Source organism: Zootermopsis nevadensis, unplaced genomic scaffold, assembly GCF_977971745.1.
Source record: "Zootermopsis nevadensis isolate Lab colony 2312 unplaced genomic scaffold, Znev_1.0 Znev_ptg000027l, whole genome shotgun sequence".
Taxonomy (NCBI): Eukaryota; Metazoa; Arthropoda; class Insecta; order Blattodea; family Termopsidae; genus Zootermopsis; species Zootermopsis nevadensis.
The window spans coordinates 4,393,952-4,412,849 of record NW_028259159.1 but is presented as its reverse complement, the minus strand read 5'-3'; the positions used below and the strand labels follow the sequence as shown (position 1 = coordinate 4,412,849).

The 18,898-nt window shown below is 38.2% G+C and overlaps 4 protein-coding genes across 6 annotated transcripts in view; 1 reads left to right on the top strand and 3 right to left on the bottom strand.

The window, feature by feature from the left end:
• LOC110834645 (uncharacterized) overlaps positions 1–18,898 on the top strand; it is a 97,091-nt gene that overhangs the window by 56,329 nt on the left and 21,864 nt on the right. The window lies entirely within an intron of this gene.
• On the bottom strand, positions 1,245–5,610 carry LOC147872473 (farnesol dehydrogenase-like). Of its 3 annotated transcripts, none has more exons than XM_087356549.1 (7): positions 5,483–5,610; positions 4,340–4,486; positions 3,593–3,761; positions 3,351–3,480; positions 2,855–2,981; positions 2,639–2,767; positions 1,245–1,549 (listed from the first exon to the last, which is right to left on the bottom strand). In XM_087356549.1, exons 2-7 carry the CDS (start codon positions 4,469–4,471, stop codon positions 1,508–1,510), a joined length of 729 nt encoding a protein of 242 aa, XP_087212675.1. In that variant the 5' UTR covers positions 4,472–4,486; positions 5,483–5,610; the 3' UTR covers positions 1,245–1,507. The 3 variants fall into 3 exon arrangements, with proteins under 3 accessions (XP_087212675.1, XP_087212673.1, XP_087212674.1); XM_087356547.1 differs by lacking the exon at positions 5,483–5,610 and adding an exon at positions 5,312–5,466; XM_087356548.1 differs by lacking the exon at positions 5,483–5,610 and adding an exon at positions 5,247–5,430.
• Positions 7,624–10,975, bottom strand: LOC110834654 (farnesol dehydrogenase). Its single transcript, XM_022074050.2, has 7 exons — positions 10,838–10,975; positions 10,545–10,688; positions 9,780–9,948; positions 9,018–9,147; positions 8,639–8,765; positions 8,414–8,542; positions 7,624–8,217 (listed from the first exon to the last, which is right to left on the bottom strand). The coding sequence occupies exons 2-7, from the start codon at positions 10,686–10,688 to the stop codon at positions 8,176–8,178; spliced, it is 741 nt and encodes a 246-aa protein (XP_021929742.1). The 5' UTR covers positions 10,838–10,975; the 3' UTR covers positions 7,624–8,175.
• LOC110834655 (protein takeout-like) lies at positions 12,463–17,907 on the bottom strand. Its single transcript, XM_022074052.2, has 6 exons — positions 17,758–17,907; positions 16,015–16,110; positions 15,469–15,619; positions 14,771–14,898; positions 14,169–14,318; positions 12,463–13,761 (listed from the first exon to the last, which is right to left on the bottom strand). The coding sequence occupies exons 1-6, from the start codon at positions 17,813–17,815 to the stop codon at positions 13,610–13,612; spliced, it is 735 nt and encodes a 244-aa protein (XP_021929744.1). The 5' UTR covers positions 17,816–17,907; the 3' UTR covers positions 12,463–13,609.

The following is an 18,898-nucleotide window of genomic DNA, read 5'->3' as shown; positions in this document are numbered from 1 at the left end:
ATACGTCGATTCTGTATTCGTTATCCATTCCTTAACGCAATTTTGCTCGTTTCCTTTATCCACCGATTTTTAATAACGCGGCATTCGTAAATATTACTGAACGAACATGGAGTAGCGGCGCACGCTTCACCGTAGACTGGTGATTTTCTTTCGTCTTTATTTATATATTTTGACAATAAAATCATTTGCACAACTTCCTGTTTGTTCACGAGGGTCACAAACGAATGCCAAGAACGAACTAAATTAGTCGCCTGTCCTGCCAGGAATCGAACCCCTGTCAGTTTGCAAAATACCGTACAGGATCTCGGACTTCGACTACCTAAGCATAGACTTGAGGATAATATTAAAATGTTTCTTAAAATAGGGCATGATGTTGTGGGTTGGAATGGACTGACTTAGAATGGAGTCCAGTTGAGGTTTGCTGAGAGACTATCAGTTTCTTAAGTATTCTTCTCCATTGAGGCTGTTCATTCGTCCGTCGGAGATCCATTGGTGTGTATTGTAAGTATGCCTATAGCATCAAGGGGCTAGTCACTTTCACAACCAAGTGCAATCGTGACTCGACAGTTCTGACTTATAGACGTATGATGGGGTGTGTCCCTCAGAAACTGCGTGTCATCGCGGTGAGACGAGAATAAGAATATAGCCTAATCTTCGTACGATTTCAGGTTCTAACGGTGACGACTTCACTTCATTCGCGATTTTCCTGTATCCATTCATCTTCATGTAGTGCGCAATTTTAAGAATTCATGGAACTTATTTATATGTTTTCATGGAAGATTCTCAAAGCACAAAGTTTATTTTGCATGTTGTTACACTTGACTTTCTTGTAAACGTTGAATAGCTGGTCCGTTGTAGGACTCACTTCCACTCTTTTGCAGAACATGTTTAGCAGTTTGGAACAACTTTAGATTGAAATTACTGTAACCACTTATAATTTAGCTTACTTGCTTATGCATAAAGTAAATAAGCTTGACTAGAGTGTGACTGAATTAATGAACAGACTGCGACGTGGTTCTGAAGTAAGGACACTTGACAAATGTGCCTCCTTATTGTTCCTGGGAAATTATATCTAGCTTAGGGGAATTCCAGAGGCTTTATTCGGGAAGCGCATATTTTACATTCAGCACAAATAAATGAAAATATTTATATCAATTTTGAACGGGACTTCGAAGTGAAAATCGTTATTGTTTAGAAATGATTACGTTCATCGGGCGTCAGGAAGATAAGTCAAATGAACACCATTTAGTATTTTTTTTTCTTTATTACTACAACATTCTGTATATTTTTGTTCCACGATTACTTACAAGTTTCCACAAATTGTGCATTTCTTAATAGACACTTCAATATGCATATATTCTGGATAAAGCGTATTCCTATTGTCAGAAAACGGCTTCTCATAATTGTTTTAAATTAGAAAGTCAGCTGTTATTGCAATATCTAAATTAATTACGTCAGACTGTTCAGCACAGGTGTATTCTCACGCAGCAAATTTGTGCGGTGTAATTCAAAGATTTTGTCCGACTGGTATTATAGTCAGTTCGTGTACCTGTAACAAAAGATAATATTGTAAATAATCACGTGGTTTGCATTAGCATTGTTGAAATAGGGTAATGTGTTTTAAATTGTAATATCAATGCAGTGTTCCAGCCGGAATAGCTCAGTTCGATTCCCGGCAGAGGCAAATTCCCGTCTTCTCCACCACAGCCACACCGGCTGTGGGGCTAACCCAAGAATCTAATCAGTGGTTCGGTTCGTGGATTATTTAACAACACTGTAACAACTGCAAGTGTTATTTCGTGTCGGATCAGGTGACACGTGGCCCATGTGTGATGAATTAGTTACGATTGAGAAATGAATTTTTGTGCCTTGTTCAAGGGCGTTTTATGTGTGGAATGAATGAGTAAAACCACTGAAATCTTTAGAGTGATAGTTGAGCTCTAGCTCATATTCAAATCTGGTTCGTCCTGAATACAAATCAGAATGTTGGCCTTGAACCAACGTGTTCGGTCCCAGTGTATATCTGGACTAAAGAGGGTGGAGTGTGAACCTGGATGGATAACCCAACTTCATTACGAGTGAAGGCTTAGAAATCATGGAATTCCTCCTTATGCCTGTCCTGATTTCCTTCGTGATCAGGTGACACGAAACGATAATAATTTTCATTTACTTTATCATTGTAATTGAACTCCCTCCTGTAGTAACATGTAACAAATTAGTTTAACTACCATGCGAATACTGCTTCCTCAAAAATGACACTGGAATCGAGCGAGTTACTGGAGAAGTGAGTCGGGAGATACTGGGTACGAACCTCGGGCTGGAGGTTATTCTCCTTACGTTTCACATATTTCTCATCAGTCACTTCAGATTAATTTCAGAATTTTATCTTAAAGTAGCTCCCTGCATCTTCGGCTTTAATTTGCTCATAAACATTCGACTAATTCAACAGTAATTGATATAGCGCTGTAAAATGTACAAACCAAAAGCTATAATGGTTATCACTGCCTGAGCGTTGACTGAATTATCGGTCCTGAAGATGGAAATTTACGTATCTGAAAAGTTATTCTTTTATTTCCATAACATAGTACGTATGGTTGATCCTTTAGTCGATAAAGAATACTTTAAACCCTCGACGTACCTGAACATGAGGTGGAGTACCCAAAACATACAAAACGCCGTCAGCGATATCTTCGGCGTTCAAGTAAGGGCAGGCGTCCAGGTAGGCTTGGGGGGGCATTTCTGTCTTCACGAGCCCAGGACTCAGACTCTGCAACATTCGAAATTAGGGCAGTTCAGTATATAAGGCAAACTTCTGCCATGTAACTAATTTGCATCCATTCAGTGGTAAACTCACAGTGACCCTTATTTTTGAGTTCTGCTTCACCAGTTCACGACGAAGTCCCTCAGTCAGCGCTGTGACGGCGTGCTTTGTTGAAGAGTATATGGCGTACCCTTCTATTGGAGGCACGTGACCAGCAACACTACGGGTACAAAATCAAAATGAAGTTACACGCCTACTATGCATGAACTAAGAAATCAAACTGATTTACGAAAGCAAACAATCGGCAAGGGGATTCGTGTATCAAGATAGATATCAGTAGCTGTTATTATCACATAATAGATTCAGAGATACAAAACTGCCATATAAAATACAATACAGACGTACCTTTTGTTCTGTGCAAGCCAAGGATAGCATGAAGTACGAAAAGGTGCTTCAGTTTCCAGAATTCCCGTCCGATGACTAGCTGGCTTCATGATGCACTTTGCTTGATTTTTTGAATTAAAGGCTGAGTCACTATTTAAATTGTGAAAGTTACAAATAAAAGTATTTGTATTTAAAAATCGGTAACCTGTTGATGTGGATGATGTGTCCGTCGTCCACTCCCCTCTCCTTCATGGACCGGAGCGCTTCTTTGGTGCACACACTGAGACCCAGAACGTTCAGGTCCAACATTTTCTTCATTTCTTCTGTTGATCCATCTATAAGACAAATAAAGTATAAACGCTCAAGAATTCGGTTGTGTAATTTGTCTTCAGTTTAACAGTAAAGAAGGAAGAAATAAGAAATCTGACAGTCATTATGAGCACTTACTTATAAGAGAAGTATCGTAGGCTACAGCAGCGTTATTTACGAGGATGTCCACGCCTCCGAGGTTGTCCTTGACCCACTTAAAGGCGCCCTGAACATCAGATTCCTTGCTGACGTCACATTTAACCGCGTACAATTTGCCTTTCGCCGACTTAAGAGATTTGGACAGTTCCTGAAACAAGAAGACCATCACCGTTTCCGACAATAGGTACTTTGTTCTTCAAAGGCCCTTGCTGGATTTCAGTTTCAAATTCTTGTGTTATTGAGGTGAATCTAAAATATCTACTGGCGGAATAATGTGACACTTATTAGAATGGGGGCTAGATGTTATCTCGGAAGCTAAAATGTCTAATGACCGAATGAGCCACCTCTACTGTTAGAATCTCCACCGAATTGAATTTGTTGGTTAATTATCATATTAGGGTCTGTCTTTCCTCGTCCACAAATAAGCCACAACGATTAATCCGTAGGTTACCCAACCTTTTAATTTAGACAAAAATACATGGGTTACGGTCCAGGTTATTAAATAAATAGTAGAGCTAATTTTGGTGAAATAACTGAGCTGCCAGCTTTTATTAACAGATAACATTACTGTTTTAAACTTAGATTATACTTTGTAGTAATAACCCTGAGACACAAATTTCTCCCACTGGTTCATTGACAGAGTCGAAGATGAGGGAGAGATCACATGACTTTGCATTTATATGAAAAATTTGATGTAGGCCTCGCAAGCGATTATAAAATCTTTACCTGAATTCGCTCTTGTCTTCTGGCCAGTCCGACGACTTTGAGCCCCTTTTTTACGAGTTCCTCTGCAATGGCTGCTCCAATGCCACTGCTTGCTCCTGTCACCACGGCAACTCGGCCTGACCATCGCTCCATATTTTATTATGTACCCTGGAAGCATATGTTCACTTCCTATAGTAACATTTATAGAACACAATCGAATTGTGAGCAGAATTTCTACGGCCCACTTTGTTTCAAGTACCTCAGTCTATTCACTTAGGCTAAAGATGTTCGTGGTAATTATTGAATATTGTGTTTATAATTTCCATTCTGAATTACATGCGTCTTTGTAACTGGTTCTATGTATTTAGGCTTGTGTTAAAACGAGATCCTGAATCTCGCCGACGGTCTCAAGGGTAAAACTTTGTGACCTCCGTACAGTAGCGCCAAATCACGAAATCGATAGCTGTTCATTATTTTATAGACGAAGTGGCTCAGTAACAAGGAGCGTTATAACGAATCAGGGTCGAGTTATATTTTACCGTATTTAATGTTTACCAGATATAACTTCAAGGTTTCGCAGTGTGGCCGTTGTATTGTACTGTAGTGTATGATTCTAGACATAACGAGGAAAACCACGCATGAACTACACAGAATGGCCTTTGAATTTCCCTGGAATATCAGGTGTTAAACATTTAGCCTGAAAGCCACCTGTGAGTAAAATATTAATTTAAAGACATTCTACCAACTACTGTGTTTCTGTATCGCAATACAGAGACGACATTCATAATAAGACGCTGTGTCTAAGATGTGATGATTTGTTCCAAGTTTTTTTCGGGATAGACGTTCAATGTCGCGAAAACGTTGGGTCTGAGAGCTCTGTTGGGCCCAAATTCGAACCGAACTTCAACCACCGACAAAACTGTATTACCTGTAGTGTAAGGTCTTAGGTGATTCAAGTATAATGTACACTAATATCACTTCAGTCACACTTACGAAGATAACAGAATTGAACACGCACAAAACTGTGCAGTTGATGTGGCGTGATAGATGGTCTGCTCTCAACTGCTCGTGTGATATCACTTGGTAGTTTTATATAACACACCTCGAAGACGAGATGCACGTTAAATTTAAAGTCCAGTTGCTGTTGTCAGATTCAGTACTAACCTTGTTAACTAGCAAGTCATGTTCTCGATGAAAAAAACGGCTGGTTGTTTAAACAGGGTTTCAAACCGTATAATTTGTAACATTCTTCAAAACATCGTTTTGCAGACGTAACACGACTGCTCTGAAATGTTGCTGAGTAATTCTGGTAAATCATGTGACCTATGTCGTAACATTAGACGTTCTCTGTGTCTCTTAAAGTTCTATCTCCCTGAAGCCATGTCGTAGAATCCGCTTTGTCAAACTAGTATCCGAATTCCGAACCATGGCGTTATAACACTTGTCATCAGCTTGTCTGTAGATGTTTGTATACGTATGTCAGTATTTCTGCTGTCGAGTCTGTTAATTGTCACAACTGCAGTGTTTTACTTGGTACAGGGACAGAAATCTCTCGTTATACGTCGATTCTGTATCCGTTATCCATTCCTTAACGCAATTTTGTTCGTTTCCTTTATCCACCGATTTTTAATAACGCGGCATTCGTAAATATTACTGAACGAACATGGAGTCGCGGCGCACGCTTCACCGTAGACTGGTGATTTTATTTCGTCTTTATTTAACTATTTTGACAATAAAATCATTTGCACAACTTCCTGTCTGTTCACGAGGGTCACAAACGAATGCCAAGAACGAACTAAATTAGTCGCCTGTCCTGCCAGGAATCGAACCCCTGTCAGTTTGCAAAATACCGTACAGGATCTCGGATTTCGACTACCTAAGCATAGACTTGAGGATAATATTAAAATGTTTCTTAAAATAGGGCATGATGTTGTGGGTTGGAATGGACTGACTTAGAATGGAGTCCAGTTGAGGTTTGCTGAGAGACTATCAGTTTCTTAAGTATTCTTCTCCATTGAGGCTGTTCATTCGTCCGTCGGAGATCCATTGGTGTGTATTGTAAGTATGCCTATAGCATCAAGGGGCTAGTCACTTTCACAACCAAGTGCAATCGTGACTCGACAGTTCTGACTTATATACGTATGATGGGGTGTGTCCCTCAGAAACTGCGTGTCATCGCGGTGAGACGAGAATAAGAATATAGCCTAATCTTCGTACGATTTCAGGTTCTAACGGTGACGACTTCACTTCATTCGCGATTCTCCTGTAAATGCGTGGTCATCCTTTTCAAAGACAGCAGGAAGTGAAATCGTGTAGATGTGTCTGTCCATCTGTTTTATAATTAAACAACGACACCAGATTTTATTAGGATTTTCTGAACAAGGGAAGTGAGAGGGGCGTGGTTTTTCTGTAGCTGTGGAGTCAACCGTCTTTCTGTAAATTGTCCGGATCTGACTTTTCCATTCATCATCATGTAGTGCGCAATTTTAAGAATTCATGGAACTTATTTATATGTTTTCATGGAAGATTCTCAAAGCACAAAGTTTATTTTGCATGTTGTTACACTTTACTTTCTTGTAAGCTTTGAATAGCTGGTCCGTTGTAGGACTCACTTCCAGTCTTTTGCAGAACATGTTTAGCAGTTTGGAACAACTTTAGCTTGAAATTACTGTAACCACTTATAATTTAGCTTTCTTGCTTATGCATAAAGGAAATAAGCTTGTCTTATATACACTGTATCAATGTAAATAGCTGTAAATGTGATGTAACTGTTGTCTCGTTACATTCTTCCACAGCGTGCATAAATTATCGGTACAGGTTTGTAATTGTTCTGTTTCTTATACCGATTATATAATCTATTGCATTTTAGAAATACGTCCGAGTGGTCATGTGCTATCTTGCATACTTTGTAAGCAGATCAGCATGTTTAAGATTTACTTAAGTAGTAATTAATTAGTTATTTAAATTACTGTTCTGAAAATGTTATGTGCATAATTTATTTAAGCATTGGAAATAGGAAGGATTTTAAAAGACGTGCTTCTAAGTAGGATTTGAGGTTTTCACTGCAGTGAGTACGAAGATGGATATCTTCTGGGTTGCGGGGACTTTTAGTCTGGTAGAAGGGCAATTATCCCTGATAATGGAGGCAGCAAGGACCTCTGAAACATTGGTAAACTTCTACCAGACTACGCGGCGCTACAACTCCAGAAGACAGACATCTTCAGATATATTTCTGATGTATCTTGAAATTTGCGATTGTTAAAAAAGGGAACTATGTATTTTTATAAAATAAATTTTAGACACAAAAGATTTTAAGTGCATATATATTTAAAATTCAATCATAATGTATGAATATTGTAATGTTGTGTGAATTTTTCCACCCATAAAATTGTAAAACACTGGTAGTGCCTTTTGTCCCCTTGAATTTTGTGAAGTAAGAAACAGTTAGTACCTAAACGTAAGGTAATACGTCATATATCATTCTAGTTTTCCTTATCCAGACCCCAGAAACATTATCTCAGATATCCACTGGATAGGAGGTTGAGTAAAGTCGGTCTGGATATGGTAACGAACACAAAGATTCCTATCGATAATCGAATCCAGACATTCAATCCGTAGCCTAGTTAGCACACTGAATAAGTGATCTAGTTTGTAGTCTCGAAAGAAAGGACATTCTGTCATGGACGCTTTCACTTGCAAATACTCTAAAAAGTACCGGAACACTAATTTTTCTAATGAAGAATATTCTCTCAATGAAGCAACCACCATTTTTAATGTTGGGTTAATGGAAGGTGATCTTCAAATTACGCGTTTTCGTCTTAAGCGGTTGAACTAAAGCGTACAGCTGTAGGCAAAATTCAGAGACGTTGTCTCACCGGCAGAATTGTGAGCTCGTGAATCTGTAAAAGAGTTCATTAAAATCAACACAATAACCAGTTTATGAATGCAGCATTACAGAATTCATTACCAACTTTGAAATCATAATTGTAGAAAAATTATTGTTACTTTTTCAAATCAGATTGACGTTAATATCGAGTCAGAAATACAATTGACACTTGTTTTGTAGATTCTGAATAGGGGTGAATGTATACTTGCCTGGACATGCGGTGGTGTATCCAAAACGTACACAACACTGCCGGCTATATCTTCAGGGTTCAAGTAAGGGGATACTTGCAGTACCACTTTCGGAGGCAAATCCGTCTTCACCAACCCAGGACTGATACTCTGCAAGAGCAGTGCTTTGCTTCAGAATCGCACACACGGAAATAAGTTACGGTTTTCACAAGACAAAAGTGTCTACCCATTCAGGATTATACTTACGGTGACACGTATGTTTGAGTCCCGCGCAACCAGTTCTCGGCGGAGACCCTCGGTGAGGATTGTGATCGCGTGTTTTGTCGCAGCGTACATACAAAAGTAATCCTGCGGAGGTATATGACCAGCAACGCTGAGCGAAGAACAGAAACATTAGTTACCGGGTGGTAAATAAGAGTAATTTTTCGTACTTTACTTTCTTCAAAACCTCCAGCTGGCACTGAAGGTCTTTGTTAACTAGCATCATGAAACAGAGGATTTTTTAAGTGATTTCACAATTCAGAATTTCCTTTTAAAATGATATAGGTATATTAAACTACACAGCCGCTATCAGATTATTAACATTTTTGCATCCATCAAGTCTGTGTTTCTTAGCCTCACTGACCTGTTGATGTTGATGATGTGTCCGTCGTCCACTCCTCTCTCCTTCATGGACTTGAGCGCTTCTTTGGTGCACACACTCAGAGCTAAGATATTTAAATCCAGCATTTTCTTCAGATCCTCTGTTGAGCCATCTGGGGAGAAAAAATTGAAAACGCGTGTCTCTTGAACCCACCTGACGTAGCTGCACGCGTCTATTTTACGTATTGTATTTACGTATGTGAGATTGGGTTCTGTCATTATTTAATAGTGGTCTGTTAGAACAGAGAGTTACTGTATTTAACTTTCTAAACATGGACCGTGTATTACCAGTAAGTTCTATTTGCTTAAAGTTGTTACACGTTCTTGATAGAACTTTGAATCGTAGGTAACTCCTGAGTTGGTTAAAATGATATGTTCAAGATTTCTGTCTTCTGGGTTGTTACGCTGTGTAGTCTGGTCGATGTTAACCAACGTTTTAGGGGTCATACTGCCTCCATCATCAGAGTATGAAGATTTCTGTCTTCTGGGTTGTTGCGCTGTGTAGTCTGGTCGATGTTAACCAACGTTTCAGAGGTCATACTGCCTCTGAAACGTTGGTTAACATCGACCAGACTACACAGCGCAACAACCCAGAAGACAGAAATCTTCATATTCACCGCTGTGAGAACCTCAAGTCTTACATGATATGTTCAGTTTATAATTATATCACAGATAAGGTTTCGTGTTAACTCAACGGAATAAAGCAATCATACAGACCAACTACATTGTTACTATAGTGACTTACCAATAAGAGAGCTGTCAATTGCTACACCAGCATTATTGACGAGGATGTCAACACCACCTAGATTTTCCTTAACCCATTTGAAGGCCAGCGTAACATGGGACTCCTTAGTGACGTCACATTTAACCGCGTACATTTTACCTTTTTCTGACTTGAGAGAGCTGGACAGTTCCTGAAACATGGTAACTATTGTATTCAGACAAAACAAAACATACCTTTAGCGCAGTCGCCAAGTATGACATCTGACCGATTTTGGTGATTACAGGCTTTATTTACAGCAACATCTGACACCACTTAATAATCCACCAAGGATAATAAACCATACATTTCTCGTAAAGATAGCAAAGTTCTTATTTTAATGAGATTTTAGCTTCTCACGGTGGTGGTTGTGTTTATGTTGCTCTTCTGGGCTGTAACGCCGTGTGGACTTGTAGGCAGATACCATCGTGTTGTGACAGAGGAAAATATCGCATCTATATTTAGGATCGAAGTAACAAAAGTGGAAGCTGTAGGTTCCTCCAAAACGATGTTAACCGCCTACAAGAAAATTCTGGATTTCTAGTTTGTGACGCTGTGTGAGCAACGTTTGGAAGGAACGTGTCGCCTCTATCTTCAGGTTGAAGTGTTACGTAGGTTGCAGTGCAGTGTGATCTTGTAGGTGGGCAGTAACGTTTCCAATTTTATGTTTAATTTTATGCACGTTTTTCTCTGAGAGTCGTAACTCAAAAAATAGAAAATGATTCGTGATTTGGAAGCAAGAATGTTTACCTCAACCTTCTCCACTCTGCGCGCCAGTCCGACCACTTTGAGCCCTTTCTTGACGAGTTCATGGGCGATGGCCGCTCCTATCCCAGCACTGGCTCCCGTTACCACGGCAACACGACCTGACCAACGCTCCATTGTTGAGTGCATCTGTTGTAATCAGAATAGTCGTAGTGTATCTGTTTTCCAGTAACACAAATTATGTTGTAAATCGAAATATAATTTTGAGTTTCAAAATTAAGAGAAAATGTAATATGTTAAACACATATGTAACAAGTAATGTATTAGAAACGTTGTACCAAGCTGTTCTGTGTCTTCTTACGAAGTGTGTAACGAAGAAAGGATCGCCGACTGCATCTCGTTGTACTTTTAAGGGTGTGTTCATTTTGTAGCAGTGTTTGTTAAGTGTCCGCATGCTATTCGTAACATTTTATTTGTCATTAAGCTGATTAAGATGATAAATACACACTTCATGTTTAATGAATACAGTTTACATGTAAAAACGTATCCAAGGTTAATGGCACTGTTGGGTTATATTAATGAAGAAGTGGAAATTATATCCTCAGCGGAAATGTACAAATCAACGTCTGAATAATTCCCAACATTGTAGAGTAATCCGACCTATCTTCAAGAAATTTACCGCATCATTTTACCCTGGCTTGAAAGTGGGAATGAAATTCGTACTTATCATTTTCTCCGCGTTTCATCAGACTTACGTAAATACGCGAAATTTCGAGTACAAATTAATTTATTTTTTATCATTACTGGAAAGCTGGAATTCCCACGGGATATCTGGAATTATGCAGCTCTCAGTAATGATACTCATTAATGTAAACTCCCAATAAACATATATTACAGCACAATAAGAAGTAGTGGTTAGTTACAGTTTCAGTAGCTTGAGACATGTTGAGTTACTTTACTAATTTGGTGCTCATTTATGCTAAAAATTTTCAGAGAACTGCCAATGCAACGAATGGAATTGAGAAAATAAGCATGTTAGCAATGAAGGAAAATCAATATGTTAATTCATTTCTCAAAGGACGCTTCTAAAGTTCTGTCAGTAACTTCTGTTAAAAAAAATGCCGAAAGAATATTTTGGTAACCAAATGCTACAGTATTTCTTTTATCATCGATCGCTATGCGTCAATAATTCCGCCCTGCCCACGGCACACATTCAGGAGACAGAAAATGAACACCCTGTGTTAAACACGTTGGGTGATGCAACCATAACGTTACTGAATCAGACTCATTATCAACTGCAACTCATTTGCTTCAACGATAGATGCAAATATCATAATGCGATAAAATATGAACATTTATATTCCCAAGTTGTTGCATATTGTTCCCCGTTTCATTGCTTCAAGTGTCTAGTTTCTACATTGTAAAATGACAGGATGTAAATAAATGTTAATGACATAGAAGGAAATTCAGTGTGATACAAGTTTATCGCTTCTCAATTTAATGAAGTAAGTCGAAGTTTTCACACTGGGGAAAAAAAAAAATAAAGCGTTAGATACACGTGACGCCTGGGGACCGAGGGTCCGAATAACTATCCTTTACGTCTTTCGATTTTTTTTTCATAAAATCGTTTATAAATAGAATTAAAGTCAGACATAACCTAAGTGTTAAAATAAACGTTTAAAAATTAGCCGATTTTTTACATCTAATCATACACAAGATGGTTGTGTACCGATGTTCTTTTATACAAAAATAGATGTTGAAGTACATAAATGTAGTTGTGCAGATCTCTGTATGTACGAATTGTTACAGAAATACCCGGTGGATGTAAACAGGAAATAGAAGCATGTTAACCTAGGCTGCTTATCTAGAGGGATACGAAGGGGAAGAGGGGAAATACAATTTTGAGGCAGGTACAGACAAGAAATGTCCATTCACTCAGTACGATAAGAAGAACATCCAGAAGTTCCATAACAGAATCATTTATTTTCTTTGATAACGTCAACAAGCAAGTAACAATGTTTTCTAGACAGCCGTAAAGAATTTAGTAAGTTTCCAACTCCATTTTCTTTTTAATCGCAGCTGTAAATAAATGAAAGTGGAAGGTTGTATTATTTCTCTTACATTTTTTCATCACAGTGAAAAGATCCAGTCCTTCAAAAAGGGCTAATATAGCAGTTGATCCAGTAGACTAAGTTTTTTGGTGTATCTAAAGATGACACGCCTGTTAAATACTAAACGTGCTGGTAATATATTATGTATTTTGATGCCGGTGCTGTTAAAGATGGGTAACTGTGACTCTCGAGACATAGATATGGAATTGAACGGCACGCCGAGACATTTGTATAAGAAATTCCTTACTGCAACAGTAACAAACATTTTTTGAACAGCTGATATTAATATAATTTGCAAGTGGTGTGTGAAACGATAACGTTTATATTCTATAAAAATCTTTGTGGTCTCTGGCTTTGCTGCTTCGTTTTCAGTATTTTTATAGCACAAATATTATTCCTTGGCGTTATATGCGCCTAAGTCATCTATTTTATTAGGTTATGATATTTACAAGGCAATAAAATGTTTCCAGAATACGGATTGCTTCTTTCGGATAATTGAAATCAGACGATATTAATATTTTAGTTATCATCTCGAAACATTGAAGGTAATTTAAGAAAATATACATAACGCGATGCATTCTTGTGAATTTATAATTTATGACATCCTCAAAATAATATACATAATCCAAATCTTTTGAAAGTAATATCTGAAGCGTTGTTGTAAAACGCGTCTGAAGTAAGCATATTTTGAAAACCATTGCTTAGATGACCTTTTTTCGGCTAAATTAAAAACGAAGAACATGGATCCTTTTCTAGAAATCTAAGATCACGAGTGGATGGGGATACCGTACCTGTGTTTAATGTATCGTGTCGCCATCTCGTAGATAATGAGGTAACTATAATATTTCTGTTAAATGAAGTTGGCCTTGAGTTAATTTGCAGGACCTGCTACGAGTCTAGTCTGAGAGGACTGATAAGTATTTACTAATTAATGTAGCTGCTTTTAGGTAAGATGTGTGAACATATAAACAGGCATATTTTATTAGTTTGTGGTAGATTTTATGGCAGGAAAATATTATTAAAGGGAACATTATTGAAGATGTTTCTGGAATACTCGAGGAACACATTTCCGAAGGCTCTCTCCAACGCCGGCCTGAGTTCGGTGAATATAACCTCCCAATTCTCGTTCAAGAATGTGTTCATCGTGTCACCTGTAGACAAAACATTGGTTTGCTTTCAGTATGTCCAATTATATGACTTCGGTTTATGCAAATGGTTTCTTTCTGGTTCAGTCTCCATATATCTCGAAAGAAGGATAATATTTGTTCCTCTGGTCTTTCTATAGAATGAGTCAATTTTTGTGTTAAGCTTATTAGAACGGCCAACACACTTAAACGAGAAACACGAAGTGTTCTGTTTTGCTTTCGTATTCACGAGCAGAACATGTGTTCCTTCTGGAACGTTAGTTCGCTTCGAAATCGTTTGCTGCCGTCTGTGAAACATTTAGGAACGTGTATCCTGACAAGGAATTGTTAAATAAGACAAGAATGCACTGACTGGTAACAAATTTCTTCGGGAAGGTGGTGGATATTTCTAGCATCCACTTTGTGTGACTTACCCAGGGCCTTGTCCCCGTTGAAGAGGTTCTTGAAACTAAGATGCAGTTTCTTGGTGCTCATGTTGATTATGTACTTTTCAAGATCTAAATACGTCTCTCCCCCTCGGGTCACGGGTTTACCCCTGATGTCATGGATCGTGGTCAGCGAGTCTGTAATGAAACAGGAGAACGAATCTTGGGTTGTCGGCGAACACTATTTGGCCTTGCCATAGTTCAGGCGTTGGCTGAGTGAGTTTAGTGACGTTCGTGTTTGGACTAAATGGCAGTGGGGCAGAATTTTCTTTGATTCTAGCACTCTGCGGTAGGTTCCGGTTTCAAATCTTGTCCTGCAGATCTGTTGTGCCTGCAAAGGTTTGTTATGGTTTTCGTAAGTCCGTCCAGCCAATGCAAGGACAGTACCTTAAATCAGACCACGTCGCATACCTTCCATTTCTTTTCCAATTAATTTTAATTAATCCTGTTTGACGCCCTATAGTCTGAGCTACTTAAAGCGTCGTTAATAAAATCTGTCTTGGCCGCTGGGCGGAATTGTGATCGCCTTCGTGATGCAGGACACCAGGGAATTAATTAATTAAAAAAACAGCGATGAATCGCTGACTTACCCAGTGATATGACACATCTGCCTTTCCCTTTGATAGGCAACACAAGAACCTGTCCGTCCATGACGTAGTCGGCTTCGAACTTGAATTCGGGCGTCAACGATTCCGCCTTCATCTCATAGTTGTTCAGTCTGATACAGAAAAAAACAAAAACAAAGTGGTATAATGTGAGGAAGATCACTCAGTGACGTAACGTCCATGATCTAGAATGTGATCTGAACATAACACATGTGAAGTAACATTTTGAGTAACTTATAATTTAAGGGTGTAAAATCTTTTTATGTTTAGAAGTATATTCAGATTTATTTCAACCACATTCTCGGGTGTTATACTTATAGAGGAATTCTGCAACGGTTAATGTAACTTATCATGTGTCCCTAGTTGAAAAAACAGATTTTAAATGTTCACGTTTAGGCTAGGGAAAATAATTATCTGGCAGTCAGAGAGCGTCAACCCATAACCGCCTGTTAGGTTGATTTTGAACGCTATTCTAATTCTAACCATGTTAATGAAACAGGCATGGCTTCATCATTACAGGAAGAACATGCCAACGGCATCAACATATTCACTGGACTACTTCATGGCAGCGATGTCTGCCTTTGTATATTCTCTGTATTCGCTGCATGTAATGAAGCAGCTTCGTAAATTGACTTGTGCCCAAGTGCCTTCTATAGGAGGAGACAATACATATATGAACTCACGCGAATTTCGTGACGCTCGATTCTGGGATGCCATAGATCTTGAGATTGGTGAATTGCAGCTTCACTGAGACTGGACCACGGCCCCCTTGATCTACCTTGACCTCCTTAACAAACATGGGTTCAAGCGGCCCCAAATTCAAGGATGGAATTCCTAAAGAAATAGAATTTTAACGTAAACTGTCATTGAATCCGTCCAATGCTACATTTGGCCTGTCAAGTTTCTGTGCACTTCGGGGAAATTTATGTAGAACGATCTCATGCCCCGGGCAACATTAGGAAGCAGTAGAGGATTTCATAAATCACGGAGGACAAGTGGATAAAGATATTGGATTAAGCTGGCAAGACTAGCATTTTTTTTCTTTTAAAAAAAGTATTTTGTACCAACTCTCCACACGTAGAACCAACGTAATACAGAGTGTGATTGGCTTAGAATTTGAAGATTTCCAAACTTCCTACAGTAGACCTGTTAAAGTTTTGATGACTAAATATTGTTGTTATAAGAGAAATAAATAAGATAATAATAATAAGGAATTCAGGTGTACCAACCTGTTGTACCAATCCTTTGCAAAGCGTCCTGCACAGCAACCTTCAAACAGCTGCTTGTTTCGGGTTCTGTCACGTGGCATAGCTTGAATTGGTCAGCTGTGAAAAGCAAAGAATTTGCTTAAGATGCGTTGTTAACTACATGATGTACTGAAATATAGTGAAAGTGTTGTTGCAAGATTTATAAGTGGTTGGGGAGGGGAGGATTTAATATTAACTTCGATGCTGGTTCTGTAATATTTTGAATGTTTGTGCAAATTAAGTTTGTGATGTCATAACAAGACTTTCATTTTCATAACTAAGGTTTATTGGGACGGTATTTTAGTCTCGTATTATTCGCATATTTACCAATCGCTTGTCGTGTTACCGCACTGTGAAACATTTGTTACAAAACTCAGACAACTTGGAGGAAATTTGAGTGAATTAACATCATCCTACCCTTCCTCATACTCAGAACGAATTTCTCAATACTCGCCCGGAATCGACTACTGTCCGCGGTCAGCCATCCTGACCAAGATGTATTCATAGTTGTCGGAAGAATTCCACTACAGTTTGAATTATTTTATCATATGACGTTCAAATAACCTTTTATTATCAAATGTTTCAAAACTGACTCATGATAAAGATATGTTAGAAAAGTGCAGATAATAATGCCAATACATTTTGTAATTTTTTTAAAAAATATTTTTCGATATCTGTATGTATCTAAAGAATGCCAAAATGATGTTTTAACTGCTGGTATCTCAGTTGTTGATTAGTTCTTCAACAATATAACAATACCTGGGACCACCAGTAGTATTTCCTACAAAGTTTAAAACTGTTTAATGATAAAAAATATAATCTAACTAGGCTATCTGTCACTTTGTTCCAAAATTTGCGTCTTCAGAATCTTACAATGTGGAATTAGAGCTTTAATTTTGTCTCAATTTTTTCCGAAGTTAATAAAATGTGGGTTAGGCCTCTGTTGCTCCAAGGTCTTCACTTGTTGACTGTATGAAGTGTAGAATCTGTCCTGCAAATTAGCTGCATAAACAACAGATTAGCAGGCCTGTCCTAAGAAATGAAAATCAAGACCAGTGAACTACCAACGTCATAAATGAAGAGTTTAAAGAAGTTTACTTCAAAGCGCAGTTACCTTTTTTTTGTAATCATACGTCTCGTTCGAGTTTTTAGAACCCCAGATTCAAGTTTTGGAGATCCTGGGTTCAAATGTTAGCCCTGACACCGCCAGTTTTCTGATCGAGTTTTTCCGTGGTTTCCCTCAGTCCCTCCAGGCAAATGCCAAGATTGTACCTTAAATTATGCAATTGATTGCTTCCATCCACAACTTTAATTATTAAGTTTTCATTAGTTACCCTATTACTCGATACCATTTGTCGTATTATCTGAAAACATCGTTAACGCTTTGAGGCCGGAGCTAGTCTAAATAATATTTAAGAATTTAGTACGTACCTCAAAGAAAACACAACACTTCTCCATTACAAAGACAAACTGGTTCTTGCTGTTTAAGGAAATTGTTTCTGTTTATTCTGAGAATAGCTAGAATCACATAAATGCACTCTGTGAACCAAATACACAGTTGTTGATCGTTATGTGGTTACCAGTGAGCGGTTAAGAATTAAATAACCCAAGAAAAATATTAATTAACTCTTTGTTTTGTTTTATGAGTAATGGCTGCTCGAATACGGAAATTATCTTTTCGTAATGGATGTAATTTGTTGCGAGAAACGAAGACAGGCAACTCACGTAGGTTGGCTCCGACGGTGATGTGCAGCAGGGTCAGAAGGATAGCCGTCTTCTTCATTGTTACTGTTGACAGCTTGAGATTCTTGCGCCTTGTGACTTCTGAAAGCTCGGCGTCACTTATATAGACTGCGAAACGTCACACAAATAGAAGAGACTTTCTCGCACAAGACTTCGAAACCGCCAAGGTTAAGTAAGAATCTTCGTTGCTTGAGAAGTACTTGAGCATACTTAGGCCTGTATGATTGTCATGGAAACGAAGCTGCTCCTGTGTTATGCCACAAACTTCAGATTGCGGTAGGAAATTTGTGATGAGCAGTTTTCTTTGTCGTAAATATGATAAATATATTGTACGTTTCGAAAGTATTTATCTAAGAACAAAACACTGTATTTTCAATTGAGAAATATGTCACTAACTGATTAAAATTTCTCGGTCTTCCAACTTCACATTTTCCAAGAGATTTTCGAACCAAAATTCTGCCTGCATTCCTTGTCTTACCCACTTTAGTCACGTGTCTAGACTAACATTTCACTTTCCTAAGAGTGTTAGGTGTCCCGTAAAAATCATGAAGTTTTTCGTTAATTTACATCAGTTTCTCCTCTCTTCATCTTCCTCAGGACGAATTATATTCCTCAGTACTTCTTTAACGCACTTGTAATCTGAGTTACTTCCTCTCGTTTCTTACGCATATAGAAGAGCTGGCAACATTGTTATATTATATTATATTATATTTATATATTTGCGAACTAAATAACAATCTGTAAGACTTGAGGTTCTCACAGCGGTGAATATGAAGATTTCTGTCTTCTGGGTTGTTGCGCTGTGTAGTCTGGTCGATGTTAACCAACGTTTCAGAGGTCATACTGCCTCCGTCATCAGCGCAATAACCCAGAAGACAGAAATCTAAATAACAATCACTTACGGAATTTATTTTACACTTAATTTCGTGATAAATTTCATTTAAATTCGTTAGCTTTGAATTCAGGTACATTCTGAAACATTTTCAATTATTTATTATATATAGTTTTGTTGTGGATTTTTTTGTCTATATTTGTGTCATGTTCAAATATTTAGTTCTGTATTTATTTATTTATTTAACTAAGCATCGGATTTATCGATGCTGTAATACAGGTACTTAATTAA